The sequence below is a fragment of the Zalophus californianus genome, chromosome 1 (assembly GCF_009762305.2).
Source record: "Zalophus californianus isolate mZalCal1 chromosome 1, mZalCal1.pri.v2, whole genome shotgun sequence".
NCBI lineage: Eukaryota > Metazoa > Chordata > Mammalia > Carnivora > Otariidae > Zalophus > Zalophus californianus.
In genome coordinates, this window is record NC_045595.1 from 142831512 (window position 1) to 142854856 (window position 23345).

The window sequence follows — 23345 nt, forward strand, 5'->3', positions numbered from 1 at the left end:
ATGTTTTGCTTTCTATGCTACAGATCCAGAGAGCACTTCTATGCAGTCTTTAGAGAATTTTAAATCACTCTCCAAGTAATTTCCCCCAAAGACAACATGTGCAGTTTTTACAAACCCTTAATAACTATCACTTTTGGGGACAAAAGATGTTGCTCTAAAAAACAGGCATGTGTTGAGAATGAGACCCTTTACTTATTTCCCCAGAAAGAGAGTAAGAGACATTTAGAAATCACTTTACCTCTACAAAGAAGGCCACACAGAATTGGGTGAAGACTACCACCAAAATTGAAACCCTCCATGATGTCAGGGTTGGGATGAGCTGTTAAAAAAGAAATACCACCTTTATGCTTTGCATGTCTTCCATTTTGAAAAGTATTAATCATCTTGTTTAATTTATATATTTGTAACAACTCTCTGAGCTTGGAGGGTGGGCATTACTTTCTCTACTTCACAGATGAGGTCAGTACCTTGTCCAAGGATTCAAAGCCAATCAATAAATGGCAGAGCCAGAATTCAAATGAGAATTAACTGCCCCTGGGCCTTTGCTCCCTCCACTGCTGACAAGAGACATTCGGTAAATGTGCTCTGGGTCATAGACATGAGCCAAAACACTTTGGCAACAGTGCATCTCTCTTCATTTTTATCTTTTCAAATATAGGGAAGAGGATACAAAATGAAGTCATTCATCTAATAATACTATTACTTCTACTCCTCCCAAAGTAAAATCTACTTGGAGTTCATTCTTTCAGTAAAACTGATGTATGAGTAAAACATAAAGGGGACAGAGGTTCAAATTACTTTTGAAACTAGGTGAAAATTTTCTGAACAAATGGCCTCAACCCTAAATCTAATGGCTTGATGAAACTTGAACCCACCCAACCCACCTCCTTTTAAGGACTGAAGGGTACATACTGACCACCAAATACAATTAAGTAATAGGTGTAAACACTAGAACTTCCCATGCTTCGTCAATGGCAAGAGACTATTCACAAACCACCGATCTGACCCAAAGTAAAGGATGGGGACTGAGCTGCTTTTAGGACTAAAACCACAGACCCTTCACAGTGTCTAGATGCTCACCTGCAATTCTCATCCCTAGTCTGATATGGGGCATTTCAAAGTAACACTTTGTTATTTTTTGCCCCAAGTAGAGACAGCCTTTCTTAGGGTTGTGAGACACAGCCTTGGCGCAGGACGGTCTGGAGAAGGCTGTAAGGTGTGGTACGGGGTCAGATCCTAGCGGAGAACCTGGCCCTTGCCTTCCCTGTGGTCCCTGCCCTCATCTGGGAGGTCTCTTCTCCATCTCTTGGCCTGGAAGGCACTTGCCACACTGCTTTGAAATCATCTGCTTGGGGGATGGTCTTCCCTCCTAGCCCCTGAACTACGTGAGATCTGTGCCCACATCTTACTCATCTTTGGAGTCCCAGTGCCAAGCATGGGCTAAAGCTTCATAATGTCTTATAAGTGACTAAATGGTCTAGATTTTCACTTCCTAACTGTGTCTCTGTCCACAGCCTCTCTGCTCTAGCATATAGCCTTCCTGCCATACTCTAATTAGTCTGTCCTTAAAAGCCCTGCTGAAAAACCCGCTGGGATATCTTCAATGACTCCCTGTTGCTCTCAGAAGAGAGCTCAAACTTCCCTGGCCTCTTCATCCAGCCAAGCCTTCCTCACATTGCACAGCATGTTGCCTCTGCCTTTGCCAGTCTTCCAGGTACTCTGTGAAACAAGCGTGGCTTTTGATTTTTATCTCTGTCACCCTACATTCTTTTGCATTTCCAAGACAAAAGAGATTCTTTCAGCCCTCTGCTTGTGCTCGGGCTGTTCTCCTGGTTGGAAATATCCCTACCTTCTACCTAGCAAAATCTAGCCTATCCTCTGGACACAGATCAAGTTGTGCCTCCTCCATGAAGCCTCCCATGACAACCACAGGCCCTGGGAGAGCTCCTCCTTCCTGTGTTCTTCCCACTTCTCTCTCTGTTACACTTTTTTCAAGCATGGGTGGTCTCACATAGCCATGCCATCATTTCTCTTGGGTGGAGCTCATCTTCACAACAAAACTATAGATTGCAAATCAGGAGTCAATCCTTCTCTTTCTTTTATTTCCCCCACAATGCTGGTTCCAAGAATGGGTTCAATGACCTCTTCATAAATTTTATTTTAATCCACTGCACCCTGGATTAAGTGATGTCCACTGAAATAAAACTCTCTGCAGTCGATGTCTGACAGACAGGACATGATTGGCCTGTAAGTCTACTTTTTCTTGCTCCTTACAACTACATTATAAAGGATTTTTACTATATGTTAAAATAATTAAACTTGAAGAATTAGTTATTTTGTTAATACATTAATTTATTATATTAGTATAACATGGAAGGATATAATATCCACACATAGTATTTTAGGTGTGAATAGGATAAATGTTCTCAACTGATAATATAGATCATCTGAAAACAATCAGAGGGTCGCATTTGGGAGAGCCAGGTAAGTTATTTGCTGCTCTACTAAACAGAAGAGCCCCACAATATTAAATGATCAGAGAGAATATGGTAATAACTAACTTGCAAATTATGGTGCAGATATGGTCAAATCGTACATATGAGTCACTGCAGATGTGAAAATGAATAGCTCTTACCTCCATTCCATGGTATATATCTTGAAAGTCCGAAAACAGAATGAAAACTGTGAGGCCCAAGGCAGACATCAGCAGAAATGAAAATATATCTGAAGAAACACCAAACGTTATTTTTAGATGCTGAACGAATGTTTCATATAATTTGGCACACATTGCAGAATCAATGATTTCTGTTGGGCAAATACAGGATACATCTTCAGATGTTTTGATATATCCTCATATGCTTTAAAATATGTTCTAATGCTTACAAGACAAAGGCGGTATCGTAACATCTTTCTTTGAAAGGCGAGGTGCAGAAAATTGCTGAGAAGTCCAAGGGGGCCAGGACACTCTGCAGGGACCAGCTTACATAAATGCTCACCAGAGAGGCCCTGACGCTTTATCACTGCCTAGCTAGTGAGTCGTGCATGAACAGAGAGTCGGTCCTCTTGGCACCACTTCATTCTTTGTTGTTGCCTAGAGAATAAGGGCCAGGGGTCTTCGACTGACATTCAAGGCCTTCCACAATGTGATTTCAATCTGTCTTTCTGATCTGCTCCCTGATCACTCTTCCTTGTGTGTCTTAGGGAAGTTAAATCACACACCTGCCACCTCCATAGAAGTCTTTGTTGACAACATACCCTGTGTAGGTGATATTTTTCCTGTCTTGGCAAGTTCCAATTTTTCTTAAAAAGCTCAATTGAGGAGGAGGCGGAGCAAGATGGCGGAGGAGGAGGAGACCTGGATTTCTTCTGGTCTCAGGAATTCAGCTGAATAGGGATCAAACCATTCTGAACACCTACGAACTCAACAGGAGATCGAAGAAAAGAATAGCAACAACTCTCTGAACAGAGAAGCGACCACTTCCTGGAAGGTAGGACGTGCGGAGAACTGAATCCAAGGCGATATTCGGGAGGATAGACGGCGGGGGAGGGGGCCTCCGTAGGCCGCTTCTGGGAAGTGATAGAGCCTCAGAGCACAAAATCGGAACTTATAGAAGTCGGCCCCGCTGAGGGACATCACTCCAGTGGCTAAGCGGGAGGTGGAACCCTCGCGGGACAGTGTGGTCTCAGGACCCTCGGGGTCACAGAAAGACCGGGGGTGCCTGAGTGCGGCAGAGCTCCCAGGTATCGGAGCGGGGAAGCCAGCTGCAGAGAGGGAGCCCAGGCGCGGGCTCTCAACTTGGGGTTGCCATAAACTGTGATCCGCAGCCCAGTCGGGCCACTGCTCCTCCAGCAGGGACCCAACAAGCGGCAGAGCCGGGGAGACTCCCCTTCCTACCCTGGGAGGAGTGGCGCGGGAACGCACCGCAGGGATCTGCTGGGTTTGGAGACTCCACACGGGGTCAGATGCCAGAGATAGAAACACTCAGTCACAGGCCGGGTGAGCACGGAGTGCACAGCCAGAGACCAGGGAGACAGGAGTGACTGCTTTTCTCTGGGGGCGCACTGGGGAGGGGGGCCCCAAGTTCTCAGCTCCTCCGGGTGGAGATTGGGAGGCCACCATTTTCACTCTGGTCCTCCAAAGCTGTACTGAGAGTTTTCAGGGAACAAAAGCTCCTGAGAGCAAACCCGAGCAGCTTGCTTAGCCCGGACTGACAAGGGCGGGGCAATTCCGCCTCCAGCAAAGACATTGGGGAACTACGGCAACAGGCCCCTCCCCCAGAAGATCAGCCCGAACAGCGAGCAAGCCAAGACCAAATTTACCGATCAAGGAGAATGGGAGAACTCCAGCACTAGGGGAATACGGCACATAGAATTCATGGCTTCTTTACCATGATTCATTAGTTTTTCGAAGTTAACTTTTTTAACTTTTTTTTTTTGAATTTTTCTTTTTCCCTTTTTCAACCAACATCTTATCAATCCCTTTTTTAAAAAAAACATTTTTTATTTTTCATTTTGAGTCATATTTTATCGCTTCATAGTAGTTACCCTTATTTTTGGCATATATATATATATATATATAAGTTGTTCTCTCTTTAAAATTTTGAGATACAGTTTCTTCTAACAGAACAAAATATACCCTAAATCACTAGTGTATGGCTTTGTTCTAGTCTTCTGCCTGATCACATTCTCTCCTTTTTTTTCTTTTCTTTTTTTTTAAATCTTCTTCTTTCTTTTTTCAAACAACTTCTTATCTTATCAATTCCTTTTATAAAATCTTTTATAATTTTCATCTTTACAGTCATCTTCCATCCCTTCATTGTATCAACCCTTATTTTGTACATATATAAGTCTATCTTCCTTTAAAAATTTAGGAGTCACTTTCTTCTAACAGACCAAAATACACCCAAAATCTAGTGAGTGGCACTGATCTATGCACTAGCGTGATCATATTTGATCATATTCTTGTTTTTGTTTTGTTCTGTTTTTGTTTGTTTTTATCTTTTTCTTTTTCTTTTTTTTTCCTCTTTCTTTTTTCTTTCTTTCCCTTTCTTTTCCCCTGGTTTCAGGTCTTTTCTGATTTGTATAGCGTATGTTTGCTGGGGACGTTGTTAACCTGTTAGCATTTTGTTCTCTCATTCATCTATTCTCCTCTGGACAAAATGACAAGATGAAAAAAATCACCTCAGCAAAAAGAACAAGAGATAGCACCGTCTGCCAGGGACCTACTCAATACGGACATTAGTACGATGTCAGACCTAGAGTTCAGAATCATGACTTTAAAGATACTAGCTGGGCTAGAAAAAAGCGTGGAAGTTATTAGAGACACCCTTTCTGGAGAAATAAAAGAACAAAAATCTAACCAAGTCGAAATCAAAAAGGCTATTAATGAGGTGCAATCAAAAATGGGGGCACTAACTGCTAGGATAAATGAGGCAGAAGAGAGAATCAGCGATATAGAAGACCAAATGATGGAAAATAAAGAGGCTGAGAAAAAGAGAGATAAACAACCACAGGATAAGGAGGGCAATATTTGAGAGATAAGTGATACGATAAGACGAAACAACATTGGAACAATTGGGATCCCAGAAGAAGAAAGAGAGAGAGGGGCAGAAGGTATATTGCTGCAAATTATAGCAGAGAACTTCCCTAATGTGAGGAAGGAAACAGGCATCAAAATCCAAGAGGCACAGAGAACCCCTCTCAAAATCAAAAAAAATAGGTCAACACCCTGACATCTAATAGTAAAACTTACGAGTCTCAGAGACAAAGAGACAATCCTGAAAGCAGCTCGGGAGAAGAGATAGGTAACCTACAATGGTAGAAACATTAGATTGGCAACAGACCTATCCACAGAGACCTGGCAGGCCGGAAAGGACTGGCATGATATCTTCAGAGCACTAAACGAGAAAAATATGCAGCCAAGAATACTATATCCAGCTAGGCTGTCATTGAAAATTGAAGGAGAGAGAAAAAGCTTCCAGGACAAACAAAAACTAAAGGAATTTGCAAACACGAAACCAGCCCTCCAAGAAATATTGAAAGGGGTCCTCTAAGCAAAGAGAGAGCCTAAAAGCTGCATAGATCAGAAAGGAACACAGACAATATACAGTAACAGTCACCTTACAGGCAATACAATGGCACTAAATTCATATCTTTCAATGGTTACCCTGAATGTAAATGGACTAAATGTCCCAATCAAAAGACACAGGCTATCAGATTGAGTTAAAAAACAAGACCCATCGATATGCTGTCTGCAAGAGACTCATTTTAGACCGAAAGACACCCCCAGATTGAAAGTGAGGGGGTGGAAAATCATTTACCATGCTAATGGACACCAAAAGAAAGCTGGGGTGGCAGTCCTTATATCAGACAAGTTAGATTTTAAAACAAAGATTGTAATAAGAGATGAAGAAGGACACTATATCCTACTTAAAGGGTCTATCCAACAAGAAGATCTAACAACTGTAAATATCTATGCCCCAAACCTGGGAGCAGCCAATTATATAAGGCAATTAATAACAAAAGCAAAGAAACACATTGACAACAATACCATAATAGTGGGGGACTTTAACCCCCCCCCCGACTGAAATGGACAGATCATCTAAGCAAAAGATCAACAAGGAAATAAAGACTTTAAATGAAACACTGGACCAAATGGACTTCATAGACATATTCAGAACATTTCATCCCAAAGCAACGGAATACACATTCTTCTCTAGTGCCCATGGAACATTCTCCAGAATAGATCACATCCTAGGTCACAAATCAGGTCTCAACCGGTACCAAAAGATTGGGATCATTCCCTGCATATTTTCAGACCACAATGCTTTGAAACTAGAACTCAATTACAAGAGGAAAGTCAGAAAGAACTCAGAGACATGGAGGCTAAAGAGCATCCTACTAAAGAATGAATGGGTCAACCAGGAAATTAAAGAAGAATTTAAAAAATTCATGGAAACCAATGAAAATGAAAACACAACTGTTCAAAATCTTTGGGATACAGCAAAAGCAGTCCTGAGAGGAAAGTATATAGCAATACAAGCCTTTCTCAAGAAACAAGAAAGGTCTCAAATACACAACCTAACCCTACACCTAAAGGAGCTGGAGAAAGAACAGCAAATAAAGCCTAAACCCAGCAGGAGAAGAGAAATAATAAAGATGAGAGCAGAAATCAATGAAATAGAATCCAAAAGAACAGTAGAACAGATCAACAAAACTAGGAGCTGGTTCTTTGAAAGAATTAACAAGATTGATAAACCCCTGGCCAGACTTATCAAAAAGAAAAGAGAAATGACCCAAATCCACAAAATCATGAATGAAAGAGGAGAGATCACAACCAACACCAAAGAAATACAAACAATTATAAGAACATATTATGAGCAACTCTATGCCAGCAAATTAGATAACCTGGAAGAAATGGGTGCATTCCTAGAGAGGTATCAGCTACCAAAATTGAACCAGGAAGAAACAGAAAACCTGAACAGACCTATAACCACTAAGGAAATTGAAGCAGTCATCAAAAATCTCCCAACAAACAAAAACCCAGGGCCAGATGGCTTCCCAGGGGAATTCTACCAGACATTTAAAGAAGAATTAATACCTATTCTCCTGAAACTGTTCCAAAAAATAGAAATGGAAGGAAAACTTCCAAACTCATTTTATGAGGCCACCATTACCTTGATCCCAAAACCAGACAAAGACCCCATCAAAAAGGAGAATTACAGACCAATATCCTTGATGAACTTGGGTGCAAAAATTCTCACCATAATACTAGCCAATAGGATCCAACAGTACGTTAAAAGGATTATTCACCATGACCAAGTGGGATTTATCTCTGGGCTGCAAGGCTGGTTCAACATCCGCATATCAATCAACGTGATACAATACATCAACAAAAGAAAGAACAAGAATCATATGATCCTCTCAATAGATGCAGAAAAAGCATTTCACAAAGTATTGCATCCTTTCTTGAACAAAACTCTTCATAGTATAGGGATAGACTATTGATACCTCAATATCATAAAAGCCATCTATGAAAAACCTACAGCGAATATCAAGCTCTCAGCTTTTCGAAACCCTAAGGTCAGGAATGCGGCAGGGATGTCCACTATCACCACTGCTATTCAACATAGTATTAGAAGTCCTAGCCACAGCAATCAGACAACAAAAAGAAATCAAAGGCATCCAAATCGGCAAAGAGGAAGTCAAACTCTCACTCTTTGCAGATGATATGATACTATATGTGGAAAACCCAAAAGACTCCACCCCAAAACTGCTAGAACTCATACAGGAATTCAGTAAAGTGGCAGGATATAAAATCAATGCACAGAAATCAGTGGCATTCCTATACACCAACAACAAGTCAGAAGAGAGACAAATCAAGGAGTCAATCCCAATTACAATTACACCCAAAACCATAAGATACCTAGGAATAAATCTAACCAAAGAGGCAAAGGATCTGTACTCAGAAAACTATAAAATACTCATTAAAGAAATTGAAGAAGACACAAAGAAATGGAAAAATGTTCCACGCTCACGGATTGGAAGAACCAACATTGTGAAGATGTCAATGCTACCTAGAGCAATCTACACATTCAATGCAATCCCCATCAAAATACCATCCACTTTTTTCAAAGAAATGGAACAAATAATCCTAAAATTTGTATGGAACCAGAAGAGATCCCAAATAGCAGAGGAATATTGAAAAAGAAAAGCAAAGCTGGCAGCATCACAATTCCGGACTTCAAACTCTATTACAAAGCTGTGATCATCAAGACAGTATGGTACTGGGACAAAAACAGACACATAGATCAATGGAACAGAATAGAGAGCCCAGAAATGGACCCTCAACTCTATGGTCAACTCATCTTTGACAAAGCAGGAAAGAATGTCCAATGGAAAAAAAGACAGTCTCTGCAACGAATGGTTTTGGGAAAATTGGACAGCCACATGCAGAAGAATGAAACTGGACCATTTCTTTACACCACACACAAAAGTAGACTCCAAATGGTTGAAAGCCCTCAATGTGAGACAGGAGTCCATCAAAATCCTAAAGGAGAACACAGGTAGCAACCTCTTCGACCTCAGCCACAGCAACTTCTTCCTAGAAACATCACCCAAGGCAAGGGAAGCAAGGGCAAAAATGAACTCTTGGGATTTCATCAAGATAAAAAGCTTTTGAACAGCGAAAGAAACAGTCCACCAAACCAAAAGACAACCGACAGAATGGGAGAAAATATTTGCAAATGACATATCAGATAAAGGGCTAGTATCTAAAATCTATAAAGAACTTATCAAACTCAACACCCAAAGAACAAATAATCCAATCAAGAAATGGGCATAAGACATGAACAGATATTTTTCCAAAGAAGACATTCAAATGGCCAACAGACACATGAAAGAGTGCTCAACATCGCTCGGCATCAGGGAAATCCAAATCAAAACCTCAATGCGATACCACCCCACACCAGTCAGAATGGCTAAAATTAACAAGACAGGAAACGACAGGTGTTGGCGGGGATGCGGAGAAAGGGGAACCCTCCTACACTGTTGGTGGGAATGCAAGCTGGTGCAGCCACTCTGGAAGACAGTATGGAGGTTCCTCAAACAGTTGAAAATAGAGCTACCATAAGATCCAGCAATTGCACTACTGGGTATTTACCACAAAGATACAAATGTAGGGATCCGAAGGGGTACATGCACCCCGATGTTTATAGCAGCAATGTCCACAATAGCCAAACTGTGGAAAGAGCCAAGATGTCCATCGACAGATGAATGGATAAAGAAGAAGTGGTATATATACACAATGGAATATTGTGCAGCCATCAAAAGGAATGAGATGTTGCCGTTTGCAACGACGTGGATGGAACTGGAGGGTGTTATGCTGAGTGAAATAAGTCAATGAGAGAAAGACATGTATCATATGACCTCACTGATATAAGGAAGTCTTAATCTCAGGAAACAAACTGAGGGTTGCTGGAGTGGTGGGCGGTGGGAGGGAGGGTGTGGCTGGGTGATAGACACTGGGGAGGGTATGTGCTATGGTGAGCACTGTGAATTGTGCAAGACTGTTGAATCACAGATCTGTACTTCTGAAACAAATAATGCAAGATATGTTAAGAAAAAAAAGGAAGAAGAAGATAGTAGGAGGGGAAGAATGAAGGGGAGTAAGTCGGAGGGGAGATGAACCATGAGAGACGATGGACTCTGAAAAACAAACTGAGGGTTCTAGAGGGGAGGGGGTTGGGGGGATGGGTTAGCCTGGTGATGGGTATTAAAGAGGGCACATTCTGCATGGAGCACTGGGTGTTATGCACAAACAATGAATCATGGAACACTACACCAAAAACTAATGATGTAACGTATGGTGATTAACATAACAATAAAAAAATTTTTTAAAAGTAGTATAGAGGGATGCTTGGGTTGCTTAATAGATTAAGCATCTGCCTTCAGCTCAGGCCATAATCCCAGGGCCCTGGGATTGAGTCCCACATCGGGCTCCTTGCAGGGAGCCTGCTTGTGCGTTCTCTCTCTCTCTCTCTCTGACAAATAAATAAAATCTTTTTTAAAAATTAAAAAAAAAGCTCAATTGAGATACCACTTGTTTTTTAAAGACTTCCCAAGCATCTCTTACAAAGCTTTATTTCATATGGCTATGTACCACTCTGCTTTGCAGGATCTTCCTTTATGTATCTACTTAAAAGTGACTTTGTATGTGCTTTTCTAGGAAAGCACAGAAAGAATGAGAAACTCTCCTCTACATCTGCTGGGTTCTTTTTCTCCAACCGGCCCAAATGGCTTTGCTTTCGGGGATCTAACCTTCCCAGAATGCAATGGGCCAACACCACTGTTCTTATTCCTCCAACTCCACCCACGCCTGTGTCCTCAGAGCTCTTAGGCACTTTGTAGATGGAGCCTTATAAATGCTTTTGATGAGATTAGCACCTTCAGGCCAAAACAATAGCATTTAATCTGTGTTGCCATGATATAAAGGATTCTTACAAGGCTTAAAGTTTATAAACAAACAAACAAACTAGGTTTTCTCTTTCTCTTATTTTCTCTCTATCTCATTTATTCCAGTGTTTATGGTCTGCCAGCGCCCAACTCTTTATAGATCTCTACCAACCAGAAGTCAGAGGTAACTGCCCCTCTATCACTGGCCCTATTTTTTTGAAGACATCAGAGTTCTGTTTTTACCCTTGTGCACCAACACGCGTCCTCATACTCTTCCAAGCTTCACTTTAGATACACAACGGGAGATGCAACACCTCCCAGAAGAATACTCAGGCTTGCTTGGAAGGGGCGTGAGGCAGAGAGAAGAAAAGCAGGCGCCGCAGGATTGCTTATTTCCCAAAATAAAGTGATCTGAGCAGCTTGGTGATAAGAAGAGCCCAGGAGGTGGCTGTGTGGAGTTTTCATTTATTTCGTTGTCTCCATGTCCCAGGGACCCAGCTGCTGGGAAGAAGAGGATGCCCCCAAATGACCATGCTGATGAAGGCCCAGTCGTCACAGCAACCGAGCTGAGTGCTATGCACATCACACTGTCCTTAGATTGATGATTTGAAAAGTAGGTGAGGTGGGTGCACAAATGACCATTGTGGAAGCAAACTCTTAAGGCCCTCATTTAATTTAGCTTTGATTGGAAAATGTAATGACGAACTGGATGAATGTTGCCTCCCCTGATCAATTGCTATTGATGAGGAAACTTGAAAGCATGGGAGACTTTGCACAGGTAATTTGGAAAGACAAGTCCTGAGCAAACCACTACAGGTTGTTTTCAGACAAGGAAGGGGATGGGATTGCAAATATTCATACCTGTTTCCATAAAACTTAAATTTGTATTTTTTCTATATCTCATCATCATAAAGTTGATCTCCTGTCCAAGGCTATTAAGAAAGGTAGAGACTTGTCTGTTATATTAACATAAAATCGCTTGATATTTTAATAGTGGTTCCAAGACTTTTGAGAGTATATGATTTATTATGAGATCATATTGTTAAACTATGTTTATAAAACTTTTTTATTTAAAATTATCAGTTATATTTGACATAGGACTTGAGTTCACCTACAAGCTCTAAGTCACTATGATGTAACTAATCCAGTTCTTGCTTAATTCAGTTTATGCAAAACGACTTTGTAGCTACTGTTCAAATTAAAGTACTAGCCAATGCAATGTATCATATCCTCCTTATAAAATATATTCACAATTTAAAAAAAAGGTCTTTAAGTGATTAACCTTAAAACATAAAGTGAAATCTTGATTTGTTGTGACAAGAGCCAAGGACATTACCAAACATTGAATCAAAATTAAGAACTAGCATAAGAAATTCAGGATGAAGTTTATAGGAAATATAAAATTAAAGGAAGATATTAGCATGCTCTCAAAACATTTGACAGAACAGCTATACAAAAAAAGGGGGGGTGAAAACAGAATGTAAATAATTACTAAAACTAGTTTAATGGTGTAAATGTATATTTCTAATTTAAGAAGACGAATGAGGCTTACTTTTCTAATATCTACAACTTATTTAGAAAATTAGAGATTACAGGTTGTGCCATGGGATGGCATACCTGTCATAAATTCTCCAAAGCAGAAATTTTACAGGCTAGATTCTCTGATCATAACAATAAAAGTAGGAATTATTAACCAAATTTAAATGAAAAATCCCTTCCAACATACAAATTTAAAACAAAATTCTAAATATCTGTTGGTCAAAAAGGAAATCAAGTCCATTTAATTTGTAAGCTATTGATAAGAAGAGTAGTAGGAGAATGAAAACAAAATCCCTTCCCACTTGAAAATGAAAAATCGCTATTCTGAAACTAGTGGGTCAAAGAGGAAATTCAGTCATAATTAAAGACACATGAAAATGTAAAGAATGCAACCCAAGCCATAATTATTGATCTTGAATGTTTTTCTAGTTTCACAAGAGTAAAAGAAAATACATACATTATAAAGTCAATTAAAACATTATATTTTTTTCCAGAGAAAGTAAGAAGGGGGAAAAGAATGAGAAAAACAAAAATTAACAATTTAGAAAATAGAAAGCAGAATTATTAAAATTTTAAAGAAAACCAATAAAAATACATTTCTGCTAAGAATAAATGAAAAATAAGACCTATAGGATGAGGAAATATTAAAAGTTAGAGAAGGCATTAAAATTATAAGAAAATACCACTCAAAATCTGATGCTAAGCCTCGATAATCTCAATGAAATAGAATTATCTGGGAAAAAAATTGTTATTTTTAAAAAAGTTTACAAAGAAGATAACTTAAATAAATCCTTTAAAAAAAATCTTTCAAAGGAAAGGTTTAGAGCCAGATCAGTTCTGGCAAACTGCCAAGGAATAGGCTATTTCTATTTATAAAATATTTTTCCTGGGAAAAAAAAAGTCAAAGAGTTTTCAAGTCTAATACTCAAACCTAACAAAACACTACACAAAAAACATGAGACCAACCCAACAAAAGATGCACACATTAAAAAATTATAAAATTCAATTTAGTGAGAGTATAATCCACCACAAATAAGTAGGGTTTTCTCAAGAATATGAAGATAATTTAATAGTAAGCTTATTAACATAGCAGATTCTAGCAACAGGTCAAAAGAAAAAAAAGGCATAATCATCTCAGTAGGTGATGGGAAGGCATTTGATGAAATACACCTCCCATTCTTGATTTAAAACGTACTCTTGATTTCATGGAAATAAAAAGGTATTTTCTTCACATGAGGTAGTCTACCTTGAACCAATATTCAAAATCATATTCAGGGGTGAAAACTATTAGAAGTATTTTTATTAAGGAGTAGAACTCTCTGCTACCACTGCTATTATTTAATATTATCCTGGAAATTCTGGACTGTACACTAAGACAGAAAATATAAATAAGCAATTTTGTCATTGGAAAAGAAGAAGGAACATTATTACCTGCAGATGACATTAATTATCTTTCTAGAACACTCAAGAATCAAGGAGTAATAGCAAAGTCCAGACAGAGTTCTGGATAGAAAATAAATGTAAACAATACTATAACTTTTACAGGTATTAGTGATAACCAGTTAAAAAAATATATTTGTATCTTTAGGGTAAATACCCAGTAGTGAAATTGCTGGGTCATAGGGTAGCTATTCTCAACTTTTTGAGGAACTCCATACTGTTATCCAGAGTGGCTACCCTAGCTTGCATTCCCACCAAGAGTGTAGGAAGGTTCTCCTTTCTCCACATCCTCACCAACATCTGTCATTTCCTGACTTGTTAATTTTAGCCATTCTGACTGGTGTGAGGTGGTGTCTCATTGAGGTTTTGATTTGTATTTCCCTGATGCCGAGTGATGTTGAGTACTTTTTTATGTGTCTGTTGGTCATTTGGATGTCTTCTTTGCAGAAATGTCTGTTCATGTGCCTAGATGTCCAGCAGCAGATGAATGGATAAAGAAGATGTGGTATATATATATACAAAGGAATATTATGCAGCCATCAAAAAATGAAATCTTGCCATTTGCAATGATGTGGATGGAACTAGAAGGTATTATCCTAAGCAAAGTAAGTCAATCAGAGAAAGACAATTATCATATGATCTCACTGATATGAGGAATTTGAGAAATAAGACAGAGGATCATAGGGGAAGGGAGGGAAAAATGAAACAAGATGAAACCAGAGGGGGAGACAAACCATAAGAGACTCTTAATCTGAGTCTTAATCTAAACTGAGGGTTGCTGGATTGGAGGGGGGTGGGAGGGATGGGGTGGCTGGGTGATGGACACTGGGGAGGGTATGTGCTATGGTGAGCGCTGTGAATTGTGTAAGACTGATGAATCACAGATCTGTACCCCTGAAACAAATAATACATTATGTTAATTAAAAAACTATATAATGGGAAAAAGTCACTCACAATATAAACAAAAATATTTAAAAAAACTAAGTTTCTTAAATGTTCAGGATCTATAATGGAGAAAGTGATAAATATCTACTAAAAGATGTAAAAAAAAAAGCATGAACAAATAGGGAAGGATGGCATGTTTTTAAAATGTGAGGACTAAATTGTGTAAACAAATAATTTTTTCCCAATGTATCAGAATTTGGAAAGGGATTTTTTTTTTAAAAGCCTTAAAATTTGTTCTAGAGTTTATCTGGAAGGATGAACAAGCAAAAAAAGTAAGAAATTTTTGAAAAATGAAGAGTAATGAAGATATACCAATCTTACTTATTAAAACTTATTATAAAACTATAGCTCAATGAATGAAATTGTAATTTTTAGAGTATAGTTGTAGCTCAAGAAGAGACTGGTATATTAATGAGACAGAAAAGATAGTCTAGGAACTAGTTAATTATATAAAAATTGATTTGTTTGTATATAACATATGTAAATATAATATAGGTGTGCCTGGGTGGCTCAGTTGGCTAAGTACCAACTCTTGGTTTCAGCTCAGTTCGTGATCTCAGGGTTGTGGGATCCAGTCCCTACAGGAGCTCTGCACTCAGCAGGGAGTCTGCTTGAAATTCTTTCACCTTCCCTCTCCCTCCCCCTCTGCTCCTCCTCCCCTCTCCACACTCTCTCCCTAAAATAAATAAATAAAAATAAAATATTTAAATATAATATAAAAAAAATCACATAATATAAATTATGTATATAATAAAGCTATAAATATACATGAATATGTAGGTATGCTAATGGTGGCATTATATTCAGTTAAGAAATAAATGATCAAAAGAAATATTAAGTAATAAAATCTGCTGGGAAAACTAGTGACTAGTTGGATAAAGTAGTTTGATCTCTACCTCAAACTATATGCCAATATTAACATAAGATTTAAAAAAGAATGGATAAAAAATGTAAATAAGAAATTCAGAGAAGAGATGGCTAATCATATGAAAATATGTTAATCCTCACTGGTGACTAAAGAAATGCACAGAGTGGTTAAAGTAACTTGCCCAATATTGTAAAGCTACTAAAGAGGTCAAGCTGTAACTGAATTGATTAGAAGGTCTTTTACATGGGCGCCTGGGTGGCTCAGTCAGTTAAGCGTCTGCCTTGGGCTCAGGTCATGTTCCCGGGGTCCTGGGATCGAGCCCCATATGGGGCTCCCTGCTCAGTGGGGAGTCTGTTTCTCTCTCTCTCCCTCTCCCCCATCCTCTCTCACACTCGTGTGCTCCCTCCCACTTGTGGACTCTCTCTCAAATAAATAAGTTTAAAAAAAGAGAAGGTCTTACAAAGTACCTTGGTATATATGTATGTGCTTAAAATCATTCTTGATGACTCACAATGGGACGGGACTCATGTGACCATTTAATAATGCATGTCTGCCAATGAGGAGGTTTCTGCCCAGGCTTCTACAACCTATGAAAATTGTTCTTCAACACTCAATTTTTTAAAAAAATAATTGAAACAATTATATTTTTAATTACAAGATAAAGCTAAGAAAATAGAGAAAACTAAACAAAATAACGAAAAAGGTGGACAACTGGACAGGGAACTTAGAAGAATGAGATCAAGTCAAAACAGCATTATACAACCAATAGAAATGTCAGTACTCAATTTTGGAGTTCAGCCATCCCTTCACCACTGACCTGCACCTCTGGAAGGGTGGGGAAATGGAAAGAAAATGTGAAAAGAAAAATTAAATTTCATATACTCACAGTTTGTGTAGATGGGTTTTCGAAATGGCTTTCCCTTAGAAAAGATAAATGCCACCATGATGCAGTTGATGGTGGTAATGGGCCACAGTGTGGTACTCTCAAAACTTAAAGTTGAACCAGGAATCAGAGTTGCATTTCCAGTCCCATTTCTCTCCAAACTCACATTCATTGAGTAATTACTTTGGTTGTCGAGAAAGCACTTACTACAAGAGAATCACCAGAATTTATGGGATTTTTTATTCTATTTTTATCTAGGTGGTGAAAGAAAAAAAAATTTATAACTACCATGGGATATCAGCTTTCAAATTGTTCCAGCCAGTAACTACCAAGACATAATTTGTTCACTTCTTGCAATGACAAAGCAGAAATAAAATTTAAAACAAGTCAAAATTATTCTTTGTCTATGTATCATATGATCTCACTGATATGAGGAATTCTTAATCTCAGGAGACAAACTGAGGGTTGCTGGAGTGGTGGGGGGTGGGAGGGATGGGGTGGCTGGGTGATAGACATCGGGGAGGGTATGTGCTATGGTGAGCGCTGTGAATTGTGTAAGACTGATGAATCACAGACCTGTACCTCTGAAACAAATAATACATTATATGTTAAAAAAAAAAAAGAAGAAGATAGTAGGAAGGGAAAAATGAAGAGGGGATAATCAGAGGGGGAGATGAACCATGAGAGACGATGGACTCTGAAAAACAAACTGAGGGTTCTAGAGGGGAGGGGGGTGGGGGGATGGGTTAGCCTGGTGATGGGTATTAAAGAGGGCACGTTCTGCTTGGAGCACTGGGTGTTATACGCAAACAATGAATCATGGAACACTACATCAAAAATTAATGATGTAATGTATGGTGATTAACATAACATAATAAAATTTTAAAAAAATAGAAAAAAAATTCTTTGTCTAGCATTCCATTTAGAACAAGTGATCTGTCTTGAAAGGGCTTGGATGATAATTTTCTATGGAATTCCTTTCAGTTCAGAATGAATGAACCATGGGTACCCATGTGTGTGTGTGTGTGTGTGTGTGTGTGTGTGTGTCTGTCTGTCTGCGTGCATGGTGGGGTGTGTTACACATATGTGTGCCTGCAGGCATTTGTGTGTGTGTGTGTGTGTGTGTGTGTGTGTGTGTGTGTGTGTGTGTTGTTTTCTCTTCTGTGAACTAAGGTAAGCCCTAACTTAGGCCCTGAGTTTGAATCTGCCCACTCTAATCCATTCTTTCCTGAGGTTCCAAACATGACCCTCTCCTGCTTCTGAGTGTCTATGGCTCTATTTTGCTAATAAATTAATTTCCAACTTCTCAGACAAGCTCAGAAGCCCTTTGTACTCTGGTCTCTATCTGCCTTCCTTCCCTTATCTTTTGTCAGTCTTCCCATGCTCCTTATATTCCAAACATACAGGAATATTTTCTGTTCCCCAAATATCACTGTTTGCACACATCTGGGTCAGGCACTCTATTCCTTCTCCATTCCTTTATCTGAAAGTCTTTGTCTTTAGTTCACTGGCAAGGGTAACTACTGTCCTCTGTTTTTGCTTCTGGTGTTGCATTTAGCTCATTGTTTTGCAATTATTCATTTGCATATTTTTATTTTCTGCCTCTGGGATGAGAGTTCCTTGAATATGAAATTTCTCTTTTGGTTTTATTTTGTTATTGTTTCACTCAAATTTATAAATCCTTAGCACCTAGCACAGAAATGCCACAGAATATTTGCTCAGAAAAATATTTAAGAGATGGGTTTTCCCAGTCCAGATTGATCTATTTGCAAGGTTCATTGTTTTCATAATCAAACTCACAAATTAGTTTCTATTAGCTTTCTTGTTCAGCTTGAAACTTTTACTCTTATAACTGATTATAGATGAAATTTGTTCCCAACAAATAGGCTTAAGTCTTTTAATCCTTGGTTCCCTAGGGTCCTGAGATGTGCTTTGCATATGGCAGATGTTCAGTTACTATTTTCTGAGTACATTAATGAAACAAATCATCAGTAGTCACAAAGTGTTTTTGCATAAAGGGGACAGATAGACCAAAGGCCTGAATTATAGAGTTTAACATAAAAGTGTATCTAATCTGTTATACTTACATTGCAAATAAGAAAGTTAAGGCATAGCTGTTAGTGATAGAGGCACCCTTCCTACTATCCATCACCCTTTGGGTTATACCTTCTTGTCCTCCAGATTCAATCAGAATTTTACTTCTCTGAGTATATGTACTCCAATTAGGATAAAAATCTGATTTTGAGAAAAATTTGGTTATGAATTCTCACCCCAAGTAATATTTGAATTGCTGAATTTAGGATCTAAATGACAATCTTAGACATCATTTGATAGTTTTTAATCTTTCACTGATTCCTGGGGCTCTGGTGTCTTCAGGATCACAGTGGAGCATGTGTAAAGGAATTTATACAAGCCTTACTTCAAAAAGAGCTGCTCCTTTTCTGCCTTTCCTTTTGGAGGTCAGGCAAGATTTGTCAGAAAAAATAAAGTTTTAATATCTGTGGCATAGTTCACAACATTTTACCCTTAATTTATAGTTGAAGAAGTTAAAACCCAGGGAGGTAAAGAGACTTGCCCTGAGTCTAGTGTTCAATTCAATCAGAAAAAAAATGATACCATCATCTTAAAAAATTAAAAACATTTTAATTTTAATATTCATTTGAAAAACTCAAACTAATTTAAGCAAATCTCTCTTGTAAATCAGGGGTCAGCTGACTACAGTCCAGAGACCAAATCCAACTCAACACCTCTTTTTGTAAATAAAGTTTATTGGAACATGGTCACACCTACTTTTGTACGTATCGTCTATGGCTCCTTTTCACTTCAACAGTAGCACTGAGTAGTTGCAACAGAGATTGTCAGGTCCACAGAGCCTAAAATAGTTACTATCTGGCCCTCCACAAGAAATGTTTGCTGACCTTTGGTCTATATGGTCTATATGGTCTCCAAACCACCAAGGAATTAATACATTCATTCAGTCAACCAACAGTTGGATCTACACATTAACAACCAATGTGAAGATTTTTCCCACCCACTGCATGTGGCTCACCCCAGGACTCCACCCATTAACTGTGCTCTGTGTTCTATCCTGTCATTGGTATTTTGCAGTGTGGAGACACAAATTTTGTTAATTAAAAATTTAGGGTATGTGTGCAAATCAAGTTGTACAATGACATTGGGTACTCACTGTATCACCTTCAGAAAGGAAAACTAAAAAACTGAACTTTACCTGTATCTGTAGACCTCACAATACCAGGGCTGCTGCTTCACATAGAGAAATGCACAGATTTGCACAATGCAGGTGAAACAGGTGTTCAAAAAGACTGAGAGCAGCAAAGGTGGAGAGAGGAGCTGTCCTGCTGGTCGGTAAGGAGCCAGGTTTGGGTAGGCATGAGTTGAACTCACTGAAAAACAAATGCATTTTCCCCTCTTACAATTTCATTATTGACAGTAAAAGATTGAGATGTCTATTATCTCGAGACTTGCATTAGGGTTCAGATGCAGCAAACATGAATGAGGGTTTACATCTAGGTAAGCACATTGCCTAGGTGCATATCCAATGTTACCAGCCTTTGCCTCTGCCATGCTTTTGTTTCACCTTCAGAAACGAAAAGTAATAGGTTTAAAAATTCTGTTAATTACACATTTACCATATTTTATGGTGCAAATATTTTCTTCACAACCACACTGACCAGGAATGGTGTATAAAATAGAAAGGTGGCCTTCTACATGGATAAGCAGTACTATGATCTCTCAGCGGTGGTGGAAAGGTGGAGAGTTAAGAAGAAGAGAGTAAGAGACATTAGGCTACACTAATCTTCATATGTTGGGGATTTTTTTAAAAAAGCATTCATTTTATAATTCATTCAGCCAACATTCTCTGAGTACTTCAGTGTACCAGGATAGATGCTAGAGGTGTGTTCTGTTCCATCCTGAATAAGTGATAAAAGGAGAACTGTTAGAACACATTACACCTGGTCAGGAAAAATAGCACATAAAATAATCTCGCTCCCAGATGAGAGTGGTAAAATGTATTATAATTTTGATCCTAGAGTTGTTTTTTTCTTTTTTAACTTAAAGGATTGGCAATGGGCGGAGATTAAACAGAACAACTACAAAAAAGGATGACTGCATTCTTCTTAGAAGCCATATATTCTAACAAGCTGATGAAAATGGAATGTACTTTACTTCTTAGGGCAGCGCAGGAAAGAAGCATGGAAAGGTCAGGAATCAGATACAATACATTCAAAGGTTTACATTATAGTCAGGTTTCAGTTCTTGTCTTTATATCTATTGCCTTTTCCTTTTTTATAGCTGATCACTGGTTTCTTTGAAAGTAAGGAAGAAAGTAGGGTGCATATGCTTAGGTTTGTGTTCATGCATGTAGGGGCAAGGCAGTAGGAGCAGGTGTCCAGTTTGGGATGATAACACTCTAACGTAGGTCTTCAGTTTGCTCAGTAGGTTCTTGGGTAATCACGTGAACTCTCTGGTACTGCATTTTCTCATGTATAAAGTGAATGGGTAAGAATGTCTAAGTGGTCTCCAAAGGCTCTTCCAACTCATTTACTCTAAAGCTCTATAACTATCTAAGGCTTTGCCTTTACCAATTTAATCAATGTTTCCCTAGGAGGATGCTAGGCTATAGGCCATGGGGTATGCAGAGATGAGGAGGACATCTCATCTGCCCTGAAAAGCTTGAACTCTGATGGAAAAACACAGATGGGTTATGTAATAAAGAATTTGGCTGACCTTTATTCCCAGTTCCTGGGATGTATTCTCTAAATTGTTGGGATTTCTTGAGTTGACAGAAGTGTCTTTTTATTCATGGTAGCCCTGATGGTTTATGCAAATAAGATGACAGATGGTGGGCCCAAAGGAAGTTGGTGATAAAGTGATGACTCAGGATGGAGCTGGCCATGCCACAAAAAACCTGGAGATTGAGATCAACTTCGTGGCCAATGATTCAACCAATCATGTCTACGTAAAGAAAACCCAATAAAAACTCTAGACAAGGCACCTAAGTTCAGGTGAGTACTGTTTGGCAATACTCTGCATGTTGTCACCATGGATGTGCCAGGAAAGTAAGGCAAACTGACTCCCCAGGAAGAGGACAATGGAAGAGTTGAGATCCTCCCACCATGGGATCCTTTCACCAGTCTCCACGCCGTGTGTCTCTCCCTTTGGCTGGCTCTGATTTGTATCCCTTTACTCTAATAAAACTGTAATCATATGTATAGCACTTTACTGAATTCTGTGAGTTGTTGATGTGAATTACTGAACCTGAGGGGAGAATGAGAATCCCCAAGTTTGCAGCCAGCTGGTCAGAAGTACGAATGAGACCCCCAAACTTACTGCTGAGTTCCGAAGTAAGGACAGTCTTAAGGAGGCTGTGCCCTTAACTTGTGAAGTTTGGCCTCACTCTGGGTAGTTAGTGTGAGAAGTCATTGCATGGCATGCAAGGAAGGGGCACACAGTGTGACCTCTTGTCAATGCAAAGAGACTGTGCTCTGGCCACAGAAGGCAGAGGCTGCCGAGCTTGGAGTTCTTTTCATGTTCTTATACTCAAGGAAGAAGATGGCTACAGAGCACATGAAGAGGCGGTGGGTGATGGAAAGAGGTGAAATTGTATCTCTGAGCATTTGGCTCTACCTCTCCAGTCCTCTCTTTCTCAGCTGCTCACTGAGTTTCTGACTTTTCTTTTACCCAGAGACTATACTTGGTTGAATTATTGGCCTCATTGTGGTAGAGTGCACTTTATCACCCTTTAATTTTGGTTTCATTGTGTAAGTTTTCTCAGGCCAAAGCAATGTTAGCTGAGGTTTCAGGTCTGCTTGCATAGCCAGGTTCACTCTCTGTGATCACAATGACAGCATGCCCAAGTCTGTCATTCCAGCCTGGCTCCAGAGTGAAAAATGTGGAGCAGACCTGAATGAAACCTATAGCCTGGACCAAGACCAACTGATCTACATCCTAAAGCCAATCAGTTTCAGCTGACCTAGATCAGCTGAATGACAGTTTATCTACAGAGCAAGAGTAGATATTGTAAGCCACAGAATCTGGGGGAGAGGTTTGATATACAGTATTATAGTGGCAATAGCTAATTGATGCAGAGTCCTTACATAATGAATATTTTAACTCTTTCCATATTAGAAATTCTAATGCTTTCTGACAGAAAATCTGAATATCTGGCTATAAAAAAATGACTAGCATTTTAGGGCCCCCTATTATGTTCCAGAGCCTCTGCAAAGTGCCTTACAAACATTATTTCTTTAAAAAGCAATGCAAGGGGCACCTGTGTGGCTCAGTTGGCTAAGCATCCAACTCTTGATTTCCACTCAGGTCATGATCTCAGAGTTGTGAGATTGAGACCTTCCTCGGGCTCCATGATGGGCATAGAGCCTGTTTGGGATTCTACCCCCCCCCCACCCGACCCTATCCCCTGCTCATTCTCTCTCAAAATAAAAAAAAATAAATATTTTTTAAAAAGCAATGCAAAATAGGTATTTCATATCTATTTTACAGGTGAAGAAACTGAGGTTCAGAGAAGTAGGGTTCCTTGTTTAAAGACCCACCGTTTGTGAACAACAGGGTGGTAATATAAACTTAAGTCTGTCTAATTGTAAAGCCCCCTGTTCTCTGTTCTACAGCACATTGCAGTAGTGTAGATTTCATAAATTAAAAAAGATAAAATGAGGAGCCCTAAAATGCAAGCTTGTT

The 23345-nt window shown here is 39.1% G+C and overlaps 1 protein-coding gene across 2 annotated transcripts in view; it reads right to left on the reverse strand.

The window, feature by feature from the left end:
* ATP13A5 (ATPase 13A5) overlaps nt 1-23345 on the reverse strand; it is a 115175-nt gene that overhangs the window by 1694 nt on the left and 90136 nt on the right. For both annotated transcript variants that reach the window (XM_027585599.2, XM_027585598.2), the window contains 4 exons: nt 19858-20032; nt 16632-16834; nt 2636-2724; nt 239-319 (listed from right to left, as the gene is read on the reverse strand). In XM_027585599.2, coding sequence (XP_027441400.1) covers nt 239-319; nt 2636-2724; nt 16632-16834; nt 19858-20032 — 548 coding nt within the window. The remainder of the gene's footprint in view (nt 1-238; nt 320-2635; nt 2725-16631; nt 16835-19857; nt 20033-23345) is intronic.